The sequence below is a fragment of the Rattus norvegicus genome, chromosome 10 (genome assembly GCF_021556685.1).
Source record: "Rattus norvegicus strain SHRSP/BbbUtx chromosome 10, alternate assembly SHRSP_T2T, whole genome shotgun sequence".
In the NCBI taxonomy this organism is placed as follows: Eukaryota; Metazoa; Chordata; class Mammalia; order Rodentia; family Muridae; genus Rattus; species Rattus norvegicus.
In genome coordinates this window covers 10,201,602-10,220,090 of record NC_141543.1, presented here as the reverse complement: position 1 = coordinate 10,220,090, position 18,489 = coordinate 10,201,602, and the positions used below count along the sequence as shown (strand labels likewise).

Sequence of the window (18,489 nt, the reverse complement as noted above, 5' to 3'; positions counted from 1 at the left end):
TCTTCAGTTGCTTTGTGTCTTATTTTTTGAGAAAAAATTCTCCACTGAAGTGGGAGCTCACTTATTGGGTTATAATGGCTGACCAACAGGCCACAGGATCCTCTTGTCTCTGATTTCCTAGAGCTGGGATTACCCATGCACCCTTATACCAAAGTGTTAAGTCAGTGTCTCCTTGTGGAGCTCTGACTGGCCTGAACTTTATATATAGACCAGGTTAGCTTTGACTCACAGTGATCCGCCTACATCTTCCTTCTAAGTGTTGGCCTAAAGACCACACCCAGCTGTACCTGACTTTTTCACACGGGTGATGGAGATCTAATCTCAAGTCTTCCTATTGTTCACCAAGCACTTTACCCACTGAACCCATGCAAGGTATGAGTTTTTTGCATTGCCAACGAAAGCCAAGACTTGTTAGAAACTCCTAAAAGTTGGTTCTGTTAGTCAGCTACAAACAGGGTCTCCAGACAGCTCACTTTGGTACCCTCTTCCTGGCTCTGTTCTTGCTGGAAGTTGCCCTTACCTGCTCTGAGAAGCTGAAGCCCTGGCATGCTTCTGGAACTTCCCCACATTTCAAAACAGATCACTATAGATTTCCAAATTAAATTATAGGCGCTGCTTGCATTAAGAGGCAGGTGAGCTGTACTTTAAATAGACCACATTAATTCTGGAGTGGAGCCCTGCTGGGATAATTCTTATCATCAGTGGCATCGCTGACAGGCTTGAAGAGGATCCTCACGGTAAGCAATTTGCAAACTGGAAAGGTGAAAACAGGCTTACAGTAAAGTGTTTCTGGTATTCAAGGTCACAGTGAGGTCACTGCAGCATTTTGAGCAGAATGTGAGTGAGAGTTACTTGAAGGGTAGTGTGCTCCTCAGTGTCCTCTGCCTTACTAGGGGAGGGTACTGGACTCCCCAGTGTCCCCTATGCTGGTGTTTGAATGTAACTTTTTTTGGACATGAACAAATCTCTTTCATAGCAGATAGGGAAATGATGACACATCCCCCCCCCCCCCAAAAAAGATTCTACCTGAGTCCAGTGTGATGGACCAGTGAGTTTTGGGGGGTTACTTATAGAGGAATGGCTGGCTCAGGGGAAGCTGTATCATAGACAGCTACTCCAGCATGAGTGATGACTCAAAGCTGCATTCCTGGGGCTTTCTGTCCAATGTGCAGGAAGCCTCACCAAAGAGTCTCCTCTTCTCAGCAGGTGCTTGCTGCCTTTGTGACTTTGGATGGGCCCAGTGAATCTTGTAATTTTCAGGAACTTCCTAATCCTTGTAAGTCTTCAGAGTTTCTCTTCATCTTAGACAGGATGAGGATGGTTCAGTTTGTAGTGAAGAGCAGAGAGGCAGAGAAGGGTCTGCAGCCTCTTCTGTATGGTCCCATGAGTTTGCTGTGTGAGGGCTAAGAGTGAACTGCACTTTCTCTTTCTTCCTGAGAAGTTTATTCTGAAAAATGAAGCCAGTGCAGTGGTTCAGATGAAGGCTCTGGTTACCAAGCTTGATGACCTGAGTTTAGTTACTGGAACTCACACGTTGGAAGGAGAAAACTTACTCCTGCAAGTTGTCCTCTGCTGTTTGTAGACATGTGATGGACACACACACACACACACACACACACACACACACACACACACACACACACACACAATATAAGTAACAAAGTTAAAGACCTGGAAGGGTGACCGGGTACACATATATACATTCAAGTGCTACTGGTACAGAAAGAGAAGAAGAAGGCTACATAGTGTCTCCTCTTAGCCATGGGTATTGGTTATCTCCTGTCAGACTGCCATTGTTGTGTGGACCACATGGGCGTTGTGCTCAACCTGCTCTTTTCTCCAAGTAACTCATAATTCCAGTCCACCTATTCTGTGCTCATGGGATAGGAATCTGAGGTTTAGCATGATTCTGTGCCTATCCAAGGCTACATAACTGAGTGACCTTGTTGCCTGTTTGTCCTGTATGCTGGATTGAAGGCCCCTAAAAGATGAATCCTTGTCCTCTCTCCTGGCTTGGCACTGCTCAAGGCTCACTAGGATGTTGCAGCTAGCCTAAGTTTGAACTGGAGTAAGAGTAAGCTTCTTAATCTTGGTGTAGCTTCTGGAGCTGTGCATGTTTGCACTCTGCTGGAAGAAAACCTCAATGACTTTAATGTTCTCTAAGGGTCTGCGAACCTGTTTGGCTCCTGGACTGAAAGCTGCATCTCAGGACTGGAGGGATGGTTCAGTGGTTAAGAGCACTGGCTGCTCATCCAGAGGTCCTGGGTTGATTCCCAGTGCTCAGCTCACAGCTGTCTATAACTCCAGTTCTAGAGGACCTGTCACCTTTTCACAGACATACATGTAGGCAAAACATCAAAAGCACATGATAATAATCTCGATAATGTTGATGATTAAGGCAAGTTAATAAAAGGGAAAGCTGGGTCTGGCAGCAGAGACATGGCTCTGCCCCAGTTAGAAGTTAAACAGTTGTAAGCATGCTCATTCTGAGGTAGCAGAGGCAGAACAGGATTCGAGTTGCTTATGTTTGCCACCACACTCCTGCTCGCCTGTGCTGCTTAGTGACATTTAATTACCACGGTGGGACTTGTCCCGGCTTTGTCTGTGAATGAGGCACCTTGGTTTGAGTGAGGTCAATTATGAAATGTTGCTGGTGCACACTCAAGAGCCAGTGGCTGTCATGGCAGTACTGACCATAGCATGAAGAAGTGTCGATGAGCCAATGCTATAAAGAAAGCTGATCACAAAATGAGGTACATCCTAGGATTTCAACTCCCAAGTAATTTGAGCTTATGGATAAGAAAGGTAGACCTGAAGAGAACGGTCAGGAAGAACGGCTGTCTGCTGTGGCGCAGTACAACCTTCTTTAGCCTTCCCATAGCCTTAAATTCCTTCCTGTCCTTATTTATACCAAGTAGTTGACCACCGAGGAAGCTCTCCCGAGGATCTCTCGAGGAGGGTGGTTATTCATGTTCAAGGATGTTCTTTGCTGTGTGAGGGGAAGCAGCAAATTCTTTGTGATCAGGATAGCAAAATTATATCCAACCAAGAAGCTGCCAGAAATCACGTTCAGCACTCAGAAGACAGAATGAGTGAGTAATAATACAAAATTCTTCCGCGGACTTCCAAATCTGGGAAATGTTCATGATTTAGGAAAAACTGAGTCAAGATACCGAATTGTATGTGTGTATGTGTGAGTGTGTGTGTGTATGTGTGTGTGTGAGTGTGTGTATGTGTGCATTCCATGCATGCATGCATGTATACACATACAATAACATACTATCTAATGTAGTTTTTGTTGTTAAGATGGGATGGGATCTTGCTTTTTTTTTCAGGTTAACTTTGAACTTGCTTGGCTCAAATTCCACCCTTGCCTCAGCTACCCGATTAGCCAGGACTGCAGGTAGATGGGTGGCATCATGTGTGGCTTAAAGAGATCTGTTTATAGTCCTGGGAGCTGCAGCTCCTAGGTCAGCTTCACTGGGCTAACACATCCCGATGACAATGGCAGGGCTGTTCCTGCTGATACTGCAAGGATAGCAGCTACTCTCACCTCTCTCAGCTCAGGCTGCTGGCTTTCTTTGGAAGTGGCCACATCATTCTAACCTTTGCTTTCCTAGTCACATGACCTCTCTTGTGGGTCAGTCTCTTATATGAAGACACATGTTGTATCCACAGGAATTGACATCATGGGGGTGGCCAAGAGTCCTTCACTGTGTAGGCTATATTCACAGCTTTCACAGATGAGGGTGTAGTTATATTTGGAGACACAATTTAGCTATCACAAATGTTGATTTTTGTGTAAAAAAGGTGCAAGAAAAAAAGACTGGCTCAAAGGTTTTGAAAATGTTAACCAAGAATGGTGGTCTCTGGGCCGGGGTTTGAGGCCCTGTTTTGATTATTACTTTGTTCTACATTGTCTGTGCTAAGGAAGCAATGCCATTTATTCCCTGTAAAGTTACTTAGTGACCCTCGCTGTGAGGACCACAGCTTGGGGCTCCGTGACACACTGCTGCCTTCTCTCTCCAGAGCCCGTGTTCTGGGTCTATGTGAAGGAGGTCCTCAGCAAGCACGAGCTGCAGCGCTTCTACTCCCTGCACCACATCACTGCCGATGTTGGCCGAGGCCGGGCCTGGCTGCGCTGCGCCCTAAATGAGCACTCCCTCGAGCGCTACCTGCACATGCTGCTGGCTGACCGCACCAGGCTCAGGTACCCAGCAGGATGGCCCTAGTCTCCCAGCCAGGGTATAAGGGGCTTCCCCGCTGCAGCCCTGCTAGCCATTCCCTTGGTAGGAGGACAAATGCCACAAGGACTAGAAGGGACCCTGTGTGGCACCGTAGCCAGCACTCCATTAGTATTTGTTGTGATCAAGGCTTGGGTACAGATAGTTATTGCCTTAGGGCATAGACTACCCCTCACTCTGTGGAGTTTTAATTTGGGATTCTTTAGAGTACTCAATCCCAAACTGACAAAAAGATGTGGACGCTTAGTTTATTCTTTTCTTCATTTCTTCATTTTGAGACAAGGTCTCACATGTAGTCCAGACTAGCCTGGAACTCACTGTTATAGCCCAGGCTGGCTTATTTCTCTCGTGCTGGAATTAAAGGCCTGTATGACCAGTTCTTCTCAGAATAAGAGACATCAGGGAAGGAAGTTTTTAATGATGAGCTATTACTTTTCTTAAGCATAAAAATTTACTCAGATCAGTTTGTGTTGTATTAAGCAACACTTGGGAAGCCTCATGGGCCTGAGTTGACCACTTTTATTTCTTGATTGTGTTACCTGCTGTGAGGATGGTAGACTAGACAGTTTATGTCACTTGATGACCCAAGGAGGTGTGACCAGTCCTCTCTGGGCTGTGAGTAGCTTCTATGTTAGCAGGGCCTAGACTTGACACTCAGATTCTGTTAGTGCATTAGGTTGGCTTCTCAGCGCTCTGACAGACCCTCCATTTCAATCTTGCCAGTTTCCTGCAGGCTCAGGTCTCCCTTTCTGTTTCTGTAGTCCTCCTTGTTCCCCAACCACTTCTCAGGTTTACTTTTTTCTTTACTAGAAATCTGACTCAGGTACTCAGGCATGCTGGACAGAGGCTCCACCCATCTGGTGCTGCCCCCATTGCCCTGTGATGTAATTCTACCAGTGATTCTGTGGTGCTTTGAGATTGCGCCTAAAGACACCTGGGTCACTAAGACGGATCTTGCTGCCCACACAGACATGTAACTCTGAGTCAGCTCCCAGATCCCATGAGTCCTATGGCGGAAGGAGAGAACAGATTCCTGAAGCGTTTCTGTGGATGCCTGTTGCTGTAAAATTATAAAAAAAGCTTGCATTTACCCCGCACTAGATCTGGCATCGTAGTGCCCCAAGTTATCTGGTAGATATTTTTATCTCAGTCAGCAAAGCCTCTCACCTGCTCTGCTCCATCCCATATCACACTGCTGATGGCTTCTCTCTGAGCCAGCGGCAATCTCTCTACACAACCAGTTCCCAAGGCAGGCTGCCACCATGCCAGACATACACGTCCCAGTTCTGTGGTGGTTTAGTATCTCTGACTGCCACATACTCTCTTTAACTTATATCGACACATGAAAGAACACACAACACAATAACCTCTGATCCAATTGGTAAGATATAATTGCCCACCTAAACATACAAAGCCCAGTACACATCCATCCTTTAAGAAATTAATAACAACCTGTAAAGATGCAGGGAGGAATCTTAACATCAGCCTCCATGTTCTCTCTGCTGTTTCTCCTGCCTCCTCCAGTCTCCTCCTCTCTAAAACTTTTCTCCCACCCATCCTTCCTTCTCGCCCAATGACAGGCCTCATTCTATCTAGTACCTACCTTTACCTGTATGACATCCTACAGACCCCTACATTTGTGCTCTATTTACACACATCCTGCATATACACACGTATACATAATAAAAATAAAATTAAAATAGCAAAGAAGAAAACAGTTAAAACCAACATTTATGTTGTTTTATGTTTAACTACAATCCACATAAAAAGAGCTAGCACAGTGGTGCATGTCCCAGTGATGAGGAGGAAGAGACAGGGGATCCCTAGCCACACAGCCTAGCCTATTTTGTGATCTCCAGGCCAATGAGAGACCCTGTCTCAAAGAAGGTGAATAGATCTTGTGGAATTACACTGGAGTTTCTCCTCTGGCCTCTATATGCAAGCACATTCATGGACTCTCTCTCTCTCTCTCTCTCTCTCTCTCTCTCTCTCTCTCTCTCTCTCTTTCTCTCTCTCATGTACATACACTCTCTCACACACACTCACACATACACACTCACACACACATTCTCTCACACACACTCTCATGTGCATACACACTCACACACAATATTCTCTCATACATATACACACTCTCTTATACATACTCTCTCACAGATTCTCTTACACTCTCTCACACACATTCTCACACATGCTTTCTCACACACACTCACACATATCATCTCTCTCACACACATTCTTACACACATTCTCTCTCCCAAGCATACACACTCATACATATACTTTCTCTCTTATACATACTCACACATATTCTCTCTCACACAAACACTCTCTCATGCACACACTCTCATACACACAGTCTCTTTCTCACACACAGTCTCTCACATGCACATTCTCACACTCTTACACACTCTCACACATTGTCTCTCACATACTCATACACACTCTCTCACACACATATACACTCTCACACACATATACACTCTGTCACACATTCTCTCACACACTCTTACACACATTCTCTTTCACATATATATATATACTCTTTTTCACATACTCTCTCACACATTCTGTCTTACACTCTCTTACATTCTCTCTCTCACACACACTTTCTTAACACTTTCTCACATATACTTACACACTCATACACAATTTCTTACACATACACTTACTCACATACACTCCCACACATTCCCACACACACTCATACACAGTCACACACATACATACTCTCATACATACGCTCTCTTATACATACACACTCTCATACACATACTCTCTCACACTACTCTTTCACATACACTTTCTCTCTCACACACTCACACAATACTCTTGCACACACACTCTCTTTCATACACACACACTTTCTAATACACTGTCTCTCACACACACTCTCACACTCACTCATACACATCTCACACACACACTTTCTCACACACTTACACTCTTTTATACACACTCATACACTTTCTCTTACACATACTCTTTCACACACACTTTTTCTCTTACCACACAACACACACACACACACACACACACACACACACACACACACACATTCTCTCTCACACAGACATCATTCAGATTCATTTACATGTTCAGGTTTTCAACTGATCCCAATTTGTTGTAGAATTGAATGTGATCAAAATGCTAGCGTGACAAGGTTTGCTATCTTCCTAGCATGCCCCCTCTCCTATTGTCTTCAGTTATATCAGCAGCTACTCTTCTCCAACTTTTGCTGAACTGCAGGCTACTCAGCACAGACCTGGTATCATTGAAGCTACACTTTCCATTTTGTTACCTGGCATTGAGGAGTCTGGTGGTTCACTTCCTAACCGAGTCATGTAAAGTTCTTAGAAATTAGACTTGGGAGACCTGCTTGTAAGCCCTGCTGTGCTGTTGATTGACTAGATTGCCTTAGATACCTGTAGGCTTCCCTGACCATCCCCAGCTGCTACTGAAATTCACAGGAGCCCTTTACCCTCCCGTCTTTTTCCATGATTAACTTGGAGTGTGGGTTTATAGCCCAGCAGTTATTGTAAATGGATGCCCTGTTGTTGGAGCCCTGAGTTCTGTAATTGCTTCTGAAATTATCTTTTCTTACATTAGCCAATCAGGTGAGCTGGACTTCCTGTCTGTCTCAGGGTACCTTGTTGGGTGGAGTCCATCCCTCTTTCCTCTTCAACTTTGCTTCTTTATAAATACATTTGTACATGTCTATTTCAGTCCTCTGAAGCTCAGGGTCTCAGGGGACCAACAAGGAAGTCAGGGTCTGTGCATTCAGACCTTTGTTTCTAGTGAGAAGCTTCGAAGTGGAGAGGGACCAAATTCCATCTGGGTGACGGACTGGGCCTGGTCTTTGTTAGCTATGTAATGGCATCACTGGCCAGTAGTGGATGCTGACAACTACCTTCCTCTAAGACTTGTCCCTTTTCTCTCTGGTTTTTCAGCACATTCTATGAAGATTGGTCTTTTGTAATGGATGAAGAAAGGTCCAGCATGCTCCCTACCATGGCAGCTGGTGAGTCCTGAGAAGCTTGGTGAGCAGAGAGCTTCCAGGAGTGGATTTATTGCCCGAGGGGATGCCATGCTGCTCTGTGTCCTCTTGACTGTTGTATTGCTCTTTAAGTTGGGCCAATTTACCTAGAGTTTGACGCTGTGAAGATGACGCACATGGTTGAAGAGTTTGGCTTGTGGGCTGGCAGGTGAATGATAAAGAACGGGGGATTGGCTGACTGCCTTGACCCTGGATTTGCTGCGTGTCAGCTGAATTCTGTCAGCTCTGTTACCTCTTCTCTCGTTCTCTGTGAGGTGAGAATGCTGTTAGCTTTGCAGGCACCTTTTTAGGTCTTTAAGAGAGCTAGAGCAGATAAAGGCCTTGGATGTGGCTTGTCAGTGTGAAGCAAGGACCTGGATTGCTGTGACAGAGGCTTGTGAAATCACAGTACACTTTCCTTCTAGAACCTGACATGGAGCCCTGCACTGAGGGCCATGTTAGGCTCATCTAAGGATGAGAGTCAGGCTCTGACTGTGGCTTTCTTTGCCAGTGTCAGTGTAGGCACAGTAACTGCAATGCCTTGTTCGGTGCACATTGAGCTCACGAGGAGGTATTGGTAGGTAGAGTCTTCAGTACTCACAATCCTGAGAGGGTTACTGTTGTCAGAATTGCACAAAGAAACTAGAACTCAGGGAGATGACAAGCTGCTTGACCAAGGTCTCAGAGCTGCCAATGGCTTTCTGTGCCTCAGCCCAGGCAAGCCCCTCTCCAGAACTCCCACCATCAGCATCTCATGGTGACTCTTGTCTGTCTTCCTCACTCTGTTCACATGAACTTCTATCTACCAATGCAGATTCGGATGGTTTTATTAGACGCTAAAGACAAGTACCTGTCCCCTTGGGTCCCTTGTAGACTGTCTTTTTGCTGGAGGTGTGACCACGTGACGGCAAGTACTGCACTGTCCCCTCCCACTCTTTCAACAGGTCTGAACTCCATACTCTTTGCCATTAACATTGACAACAAGGATTTGAATGGGCAGAGCAAATTCGCTCCCACTGTCTCTGACCTCTTAAAGGAGTCAACACAGAATATGACATCTTTGCTGAAGGAGTCTACGCAGGGCATGAGTAGCCTTCTCAGGGAGATCACAGCGTCCTCTGCTGTCTCCATTCTCATCAAACCAGAGCAGGAAACTGACCCTCTGCCTGTCATATCCAAGAACGTCCATGTTGGTAAGTGAGAAGGGGCCCTGGAGGTGGCACAGTAGGGCCACTGAAAAGGAAATGAGAGTAGAGCTGAGAGGAACCCCTGATGCTGTCACTCCTCAGGGAGCAAAGTCTGTGGGTGTTTGTCTTTTTTTCATTTCACTGTGAGCGGGGCCTGACAGGAAGGGTAGAGAAGCAGCCCGCCCTAGGACGCCAGGTGGGTCGTGTCCCACGGCTTCTTCTCCCCTGTCTCTCCTTCCTGAGTTCCTATGATCAGCAGTGGGCTGAGGCTCTGCTAGCCATCTTGTTAGTCTTCTTGGGGTCGGGCAGGGTGATGTTTTAAAACAAAAAGGCACAAGTAACTTACTATTCTTGTGGTGTACTGGATGCCAGCACAGGGTGCTTCAGACAGAATGCTTTGGGCTTGCCTGTGTTGGGAGGATGTTCTTTAGGTAGTGGTCTAAGAGAACAGGGGAGCTCTGAGCAGAAGGGGAAAGCGGTTCAGTTGAGATAATTTTTACCAGAAGTTGATGACACCTTAGAGCATTTGGAGAAGTTAGCGAGTTGCTATTAGGAGAAACCATAACTTGGCGGTTTAATACCAAGTCCTGTCATTCCGAATCCATTAAGGCAATAATCATGGTCATCCCTTTGAAAACAGTTTTAAAAAGTGTTTATCCTAAGTTCTTTTTACTTTTTATTTTTGCGACAAGGTCTTATCATATTGTTAGGGTGGCTTTGAACTGACGTGAAAACCCAGGCTGGTCTTGAACTTGGATCTTTCTAGCTCCTGACCCAGCAGCCCTATTTTTGGAATTCTATCTTATCTCTCAGTTTCTGTCTGTCTGTTATCTTTGTGTATGTGTGTTTATTTATAGTGTGTGTGTGTCCAGAAGTCAGTGTGGGGCATCTTTCGTGTTGTCTGTACACTTTGTTTTGAGACAGAATCTTTCTCTGAACCTGGAGCTTACTGATTGACTCAACTGGCTGGCCATTTAGCTCCAGGGATCTGCCTGTGTCAGCCCTTTCAGGGCTGGGGTCACAGGGCACACCTCTGTGCCCAGCTTTCCCCCAGGGCTGGGTCCAAACTCACATCCTTCTGCTTGTGCAGCCCCGCTTTACCTACTGAGGCATGCCCAGCATGGGCACCTTAGCAGCCCCCCCACCCCCCAGACGATTCACCCCCTTCCCCAGGAGCCATCAACTACCTCCAGTCCCCTCCTCCGCAGTGCTGGAATGTTGACTGGATGGTCTTAAGCAGGGAAACACTGACAGGACAGCCGTGTCACTCACGTCCAGCAGCCATCACTGTGCAGCAGCCCTTCCTGCCTCTGGCTCTTACATCATCTCTGCTGTCTGTGGGGTCCTCTGAGCTTGGGGGTGGGGTGGGGGTGGGGGTGGGGGTGGGGGTGGGGGTGGGGGTGGGGTTGGGGTGGGATTGAGGTTGGTACAGGCGTCTCACTTAGGGCTGAGCACTCGAGGCTGCTTATTCTCAGCACTGGGATGGATTACATTAAATGCTGCTCAGCATAAAAAAGAAAGTTCTCTGAACGTCACTAACCTGCGGGTATAAGCATAAATATTTAGAGGAATATTTGACAATTTGAGTCTAGCGAAATAGCAGTAGTGTAGCAGGTTTAGTCTCTGGTGCCTCTGCCCTCCCCAGCGTTTGCTGCTTTTCTAGAGGAACTGAGTTTGGTTCCTAGCACCCGTCTCACAACTGCCTAATTCTAATTCCAGGGGATCTGATGCCCTCTTTTAACTTCTGTTGTTATATATATGCATGCACTTCTCCCCCCTTTAAAAAGTTAAAAAAAAAAAAAACCCTAAAAAAGGCCCAGCAGTAGTGGCCAACATAAAACGAACTCAGTGGTAGTTTTTGGAGTTTTTCTTTTTTTTAAAATCCTACATTGTGGTTTGCTTATATATTATGGTTTTTGATTTTTCTTTTTTGCCTTTATGGGTTTTTTGTGTATGCGAATGTGTATGTCTCTGTGTCTGTATGTATTTCTTGTTCTTACTCTTTGGCCCTTTTCCTATTTCTTTGTTTTGCCCTACTCTGATTAGTTTTATTTTCTTTTACTATTAGGTACAGGTTTGCTTTCTGAGAGAGAAAGGGAAAGGGTGTGGATTTGAGTGGGTGGGGAGGATCTGGAAGGAGCTGGGGACATTATATAGCTAGAGTATATTGTATGGGGAAAAATCTATTTAGAAAAACCCTAAACCCCCAAGAGAATCTGATTTAGTTTTGGTTTATTCTTGCTGTGACAGTAGGTCCTGCTGCCCCACAGGAGTGAGGCTTGCCTTCCTTCTGTCTGCTACCACAGCTTTTCTTTCGCCAGATGCCCGATGTAAAAGGGAGCGGAGGAGGAGGAAGAAGGTGACCAACATTGTCTCTTTTGATGATGACGATGAGGAGCAGGGCGCTGGGGACACTTTAAAAAAGATGCCTGGGACTGCAGAGAGTTCGGAGGAGAACTCTGACCGATCCTCTGTCAACATCATGGCAGCCTTTGAAGGCCCCTTTGGGCCAAATTCCAACGGGAGCCAGAGCAGCAACTCATGGAAAATGGATTCTGCATCTTTGAACGGGGAGCTGGGCTACCAGAAGCTTGATGTGAAGAGCATTGATGACGATGTGGATGAGAGCGAGGAGGCTGTGTACAGGAACCCATTAGGAAGGGGACACACGGGCCACAAGGAGTCGCCAGACAGGTGAGCTCTGACAGGAGTTGTTTTCTATGGATGTGAGTGGAATGAGTGAGTTTGGGGGCTGGGGAAATGGCTCAGTCGGTAAAGCCCTTGCTGTGCAAGCCTGATGACCTGAGTTCAGATTCCCCGCATCCCAGCTGAATGGGGCAGAGCAGGCACTTGTGATCCTGGCACTCCAGGGGGGAGATGGGAGGTGGGTGCCACTGGATGCTCGAAGTCAGGAAGAGCAAGAGAGATCCTGTCTCAAACATGGTAGAAGGACAGCAAGGACACACGAGCTTGAACTCTGACCTCCACGTGTGCACCAAGGCATGTGTGCGTCACCCACAGGTGCACACATGAGCGTGGATGTATGAATGTGTACACACATCATATACATAAAAATAGTGCAGTTTTTGTATTTCTTTGGATGCATTTTTCATTCTTTAGATCTTTTTGACCTTGCCCTGATGAGAATTAAGGAAATGGAGTCTGTTTAAATGGATTTAATAGAAATTAGCGTCAGAATGTGTATTTTGACATTTTTGCTTTAACATAGGCTTTGGCTTTCACAAGCTGGGTTTTCCTATGTGTCTAACCTGTGACAAGCTCACGAGGAACGTGGACTTGGCCTTGATCTAATCATTGATTACATCTGCAGCGCCTAAGACATTAATTCTTAACCTTCCTAACATTGTGACCCTTAATAGAGCTCCTCATGTTGTGGTGACCCCCCAACCATAAACATTTTCATTGCAATTTCATAAATGTAATTTTGCTACTGATATGAACCATAATGTAAGTATCTGTGTTTTCTGATGACCTTCGATGACCTCTGTGACAGTGTTGTTCAATCCCCAGAGGGTTGTGAGATGCACAGGTTGAGAACCGCTGGCCTGAGAAGAGGTAACTGTCTTGTGTAACAGTGACAAGCTAAGAACCGCGTCAGGGCTGACAGCGTGGCTCCATCGGTAGAGCATGTGACCGGCATGCTCAGAGTTCTGGGTTTGCACTCTGCCCCGGCACTGCATGAGCTGGCTGTGGTGGTGCATGTCTATCATCAGCACTGGGGCAGGGAGGCAGGCAGAAGGAGCAGAAGTTCAGGATTATCACCCTGGCTCACATGAGGCTCTCTCAAAAAGAAAACCAAGGACTGCTGAGCACAGCACTGTCTGTGGCCAGGGAGGCGCTACCTTAGGTTAGTGAGCATCACTTCTGTCAGGTCGCAGAGGAAAGAGCCAAGCCACACTGGATCGGAGGCCTTTGACACATATACCAGCACAGCGAGTGGTGTCACACACATACTGGTGCACCGAGTGGTGTCACACACATACCGGCACACCGAGTGGTGTCACTCAGCAAGCTGCTTCTGCTGGCTGCTCTTCATGGTTCTTTGTACTCCCACTCCTTACAGCCATACTAGCCAGTTAAATGCTGTTTCTTTAAAGCTCTAGAGTACATGGTGCTAATCATGGCTAATGTCATGGTTCTTCCTGGTAAAGGGTGGCATGAACATGTGTGAACGTGTCCTTCTATGGGACTGAGATGCCATGGTCCCCCTAACATCCATAATGGCTCCAGTGCTGTGTTTCTGGTGTTCATGTTTGTGTGATAATAACTTCTCTTATTTCTTTGGAGACTATATCCGTTTAAGAAGTTTTTGGGCTGGAGACTTGGTGCTCTTGCAGAGGACCCACACTTGATTTCCAGTCCCCACATGGTGAGCTGCAGCCATCTGAAGGTCTGCTCCCAGGGGATCTGATGCTCTCTTTCTTCTGGTCTCTGCGGGCAGGCATCAGGCACCATGCATGTAATATATATACACACACGCAGGCAAAGCATCCATACACATAAAAGACATAAACGTAAACATTTGACAGGGTTTTGCTGTCACCTATGCGCTCCTGCCGTCTGCCTGTGCTCTTCTGTGATGCTCCTCCTCTGCCAGGTTCAGAGGAAAGAACACTTCAGAATTGTTGGCCATGCTGGGAGTGGGTCCACATACACTAGTCCTCAGAACTTACTATTTCATGTCATTACATAATTAGTTGTTTCATATAATGGTCACCTTTGCTGAACTGTGAGATTCCCAGGTTGAATTCTTGCTTCTGGAATCTGGGAGAGTATTCAGGCTGAGATCAGTGTCTGGACGGATTTACCAGTGACAGGGTTTTCTGTTAGCCAGGACCTGACAAGAGCAGAAGAGTCTGACAGCATGAACTGGGGGGCTGGTGTTGTCCACCCACTTGGACTCACACAGGCTCTCTTACTTCTCAGAAGCACAGCTCACACTGGAGCCTGAGGGACACTCAGCATGCGGTCTCACGAAGCAGGGCCTCCCGAGTCCCTCTCATTGGTTCTGTGTCTGCAGAAGCCTCTCGGGTTAAATGGTTCTGTCACTGCTGAGTGGTTAGGCTGTTTGCTTTTGTTGTGGTTTTGTTGTTGCAGGGTCTCTGGATGTAGCTCAGCTGGCCTTAGATACATGATCCTGCCTCGGCCCCTGGACTGCCATCTGTGTAAGGCTGTTTCCTACTCACAACTATTTGTCAGCATCATCTCTAGCAGTGGTGTTCATGTTCACAGATTCTGGCTGTGTTGAGCCTGGGCTCGAAGTCTGAACCCTCTTGTTTTAATCACAGTTCTGTGAGGTAACTAGTGCTGTTTTCCTTCACCACTCCAGTTCTGCTTACATGTCTCAGACTCCTTGTTTGTGTTTGTTTGTTTGTTTTGAGACAGGGTGTCGTGTAGCCCAGGCTGGCCCAGGCTGAGATTCTGGTGGTATCTATGCCTGCCCTGTTTTGAACTTTCTTTTTCCTGGCTTGGGGAATTGACACATGGGGCTGTGGAGTGTGGCGAGTCTAACTCTGCATGTGGACTGACAGGGGCAGTCGCAGTTCAAGCCCAGAGGCAGTTTGCTGGCAGAACTTTCTCCTGAGAGGTTGGTGTTTTTGTTTTGTAGCTTTTGTTCCTTGGCTGAGGCCCATCTAGTCCAGCAGGACAATCTTTTAACTAAAACTCTACTGATGCAAATGTTAATATTTTTTTAAATACCCTCACAACAACTTCTAGCATAGTGTTTGACCCGATATCTGAGAAAGTCTCCCAACCAAGTTGGCACAATCACTGAAACTGCCTTTAGTTCTAAGTGCCCTTGGAATGCACTGCATTCTGTGGCTCTGTAGATGGTGAGTTGTGTGAGTCAATGCCTCAGACCCAGGCATCTCTCTTCTTACCCCTGGTGCCAGAGGTGTGCAGCCTGGAGGGGGAGGCCACCTTGTAAGACAGGGTGGTTACTGGCATTGTGATGTGTAAAAGGCACAAAGCAGAGTTGGGTGACCTTGGGAGCCTGGGCCTCCTTGGACCATGGACAACCTCTCACCGGTGTACAGGGACACCTTGCTTGAAGAGTCTGCAGATCAACCTGAGGAGGAGCCGGGCAGTGCTGAGTGGCTTATTGAGTAATGCTTGGCTTTTGGGTTCAGCTCAGTGTCATAGGAGAGGTCTAGCGCTCTCACACAGCCGTCATGTTGGGAAATGTGGCCAGGTTAGGGGGCTTAGTTAGGTTTGCCCCTGGAATGCTTCTGGAAAAATTTGATGTTGCTTGTTTTTAGGGTGGCCTGGTGGCTCAAATTTGGGCTTTCTCTTTTTGTTGGTAATTTAACCATTTCTTTGGTGCTGGATCCCTCTTTATTCAGTATCTATCACAAGCATCGGCTTTGTTCTTTGTTTTTTGTTTTTTTTTCCTCAAGATAGGCAATAGCTTTATTATGGAAAGGAATGTTTCAATCCTCTTGTTTGCGCCCTGGCATCAGTAAAGAAGTGAGTTTGGAGAGTGTTGGGGTCACTCAGAGTCACAAGCATGAGCCATGTCCATCTCCTAGTGACTAAGCTCCTCTTTCCTGCTAGGAGTCTGCAGCAAGAGTGCCCTGAGCTGTAGCTGAGGCTGGTCCAGCCATTTTGTGCACGGGCCAAGCTGGCTCCACAGGCCCCAGTTCCAAGCCTGAGCAGACACTTGCCCAGGCAGGCATGAAGGCTGTGCACCTGGGTGGAGAATCTGCCCTGAGTACATTGTCTCAACTCAGAAAGAGCTGAGCAGCAAGACTCCAAAGTCCTGTTCAGAGAAGCAGAGCACCTGCTCTGACCCGAATGTGCACCAGGCGTGAACCTGCAGAGGAGTGTGTCCTGTGTGCTCAGATCATGGGATCCTAATGCTGTTTTGTGTCATCAGTTTTTTTTTTTTTTTTTTTTTTTGGGTGGGGAGAGGCTCTTGGGCAATTTTTGTCTTTTTTTGCAGTCTTAGGGATTGAACTGAGTTTTCTGTTGCCCTGGCTTTCCTGGAACAGGACAGGTTGTTAGTAGACCAGGCCAGCCTTTAATTCCCAGAGATCTTCCTGCTTCTGCCTTTGAGTGCTGGAAATAAAGGTGTGCACCAGTATGCCCGCTGTGAACATCTTGTCTGATGTATGGAGATGAACTTGTACAGTAAATTGAATGTAGAAAAGTTTACGTGCACTTTCACTGCAACCATGCAAACGAGGAGCCGTGGCCGGCACCATAGATCTGGTCTTGCTGCTTGTTGGGGTGGTCTAGTGGTGATGCCCAGTTTTCCTTTACTCCGTATTTCCCATGGATGCTGGCCGCCTAGGAAGCCCCTCACCCACTGTGCTTGGACTTTATTCTTAACATTGTCTAGATTTTGAAACAGGTATTTTGTTTTAATGATAAATGATATTTTCTGTTATTTTAAAGCCAATTTTAAGTCTTGTTTACGTGTGTGTGTGTGTATGTGTGTGTGTGTGTGTGTGTACATTTGTGTGAAGATATTTATACAGTTCTCTTCTTTCATCACACGGGTCCTAGGGGGTCAAACTCGGGTCGTCAGGCTTGACAGCAAGCACCTTTATCTGCTGAGCCATTTTGTTTGCTCTTAAAGCCAATCCAGGCATCAATGGAGACCGTGGCCCTTGAGGGCCTCACCCTTCATGGCTCTGGCTTTGCTCCGACTCACATAGGCTGCTAGGGAATGGCAAGAATTGTCTTTGAAACAAGAGCAGAAGCTCACATGCCTAGAGAGGGAGCAGGACTTTTGCAGCTAGGGTTTGCTGATCCCTCCGGGCGAGAATAAGGCCAAGTTTGAAGCAAGCTTTATTCAGTACTAGCCAGGACAGTGGATAGTGGTCAGCTCCACTCCTGGGATTCCCAGAGAAGGGCTGTGAATTATGAAAGCAAAACCCACAAGGCTGTGTACTTCTCGCTTTCATCAAACTGTGGGCAAGCATATATCCTGATGTACTTCCTGCCTACGTACCTTCTCCTATGGGATCTATATGTGTGTGTATATAACTACTAGACAGGATCAAGCATGTCCCGTGTAGCCAAGGCAGCCAACCTTGTTTACGGAAGTGAAAAGTCACGGCTTGTCTTCTCACATGAGCAACGCCCCTGAACCCCGGGACTTGGCTGTCCTTGGGGGAGTGCAACTTCAGGTTTTGTTTACAGATCTCTTAAGCACAGTGATTTAAACTTAAAATCTAAGTTTAGCTCTCACAGACTGGCCAGTACTGTTTCCTTCTCTGAGAACATGCCCTGTCTGCCTGCCTGCCAATATATATACATATGTATATGTATATGTATATGTATATGTATATGTATATGTATATGTATATGTATATGTATATGTATATGTATATGTATATACATACATACATATTACACTGATAACATGACTACTCCCTGGTATAGTTAAGAGAAAGCTTATCATTGTAGATATGAGGGAGAGAATAGTCAGAGGCATCTGGAAGAGTTCAGAACAGAGAGAGAAAGAGGTAGACTAGACATGGCTAGCTTCCTGTGAGAGAGGAGAGAACAGCAAGGGATGGAGAATAGAGAAGTCAGAGAAGCAGGAGCAGGAGAGAGAATAGCCAGGTCATAACAAGGATGAGGAGCCTAGGGGAGGAGGCAACCAGGTTGTTAGGACGGACTTGAGTACTGACAGGCACTACAGGTGTGTTAATTGGAGGACCATAGGTCCCTTTAGCTGAGGTAAGGAAGTGGCCTCTTTTGGTAGAACAGGCTTTACAAGTGCCTGAGGAATGCTGGGTAACTTCCAGAAAACCCCCATAGCCAGGCTGAGCTAGGCCTGCGCTCAATTTTGGACATGTCAGTTGGGAGCAACGTGGCAACCACCTGCTGCATCAGAGTCGGAAGAGGGTGGTTCTGATAGCCCGGAGACACAGCTATGCTTATCTGAAACTTGCGATGGGGTCAGTGGCCAGGACCAAGGCAGGAGCTGTCCCTATTTTACCTCTGCCCCTCTGTCTAACTGTTCTTGTGCTGGTCATGGAAGGAGGCA

The 18,489-nt window shown here is 46.6% G+C and overlaps 1 protein-coding gene across 13 annotated transcripts in view; it reads left to right on the top strand.

Annotated features, from left to right (window-relative positions):
* The window catches only part of Snx29 (sorting nexin 29), a 413,834-nt gene that overhangs the window by 54,206 nt on the left and 341,139 nt on the right, over window positions 1–18,489 (top strand). For 9 of the 13 annotated variants that reach the window (XM_087574449.1, XM_087574446.1, NM_001109526.2 and 6 more), the window contains 4 exons: window positions 4,030–4,210; window positions 8,195–8,265; window positions 9,225–9,473; window positions 11,789–12,161. In XM_087574449.1, the coding sequence (XP_087430575.1) occupies window positions 4,030–4,210; window positions 8,195–8,265; window positions 9,225–9,473; window positions 11,789–12,161 (874 nt within the window). Of the gene's footprint in view, window positions 1–4,029; window positions 4,211–8,194; window positions 8,556–9,224; window positions 9,474–9,602; window positions 9,664–11,717; window positions 12,162–15,461; window positions 15,596–18,489 lie in introns of those variants that run through there. The other 4 variants (XM_087574454.1, XM_087574456.1, XM_087574457.1 and 1 more) reach the window with 3 other exon arrangements.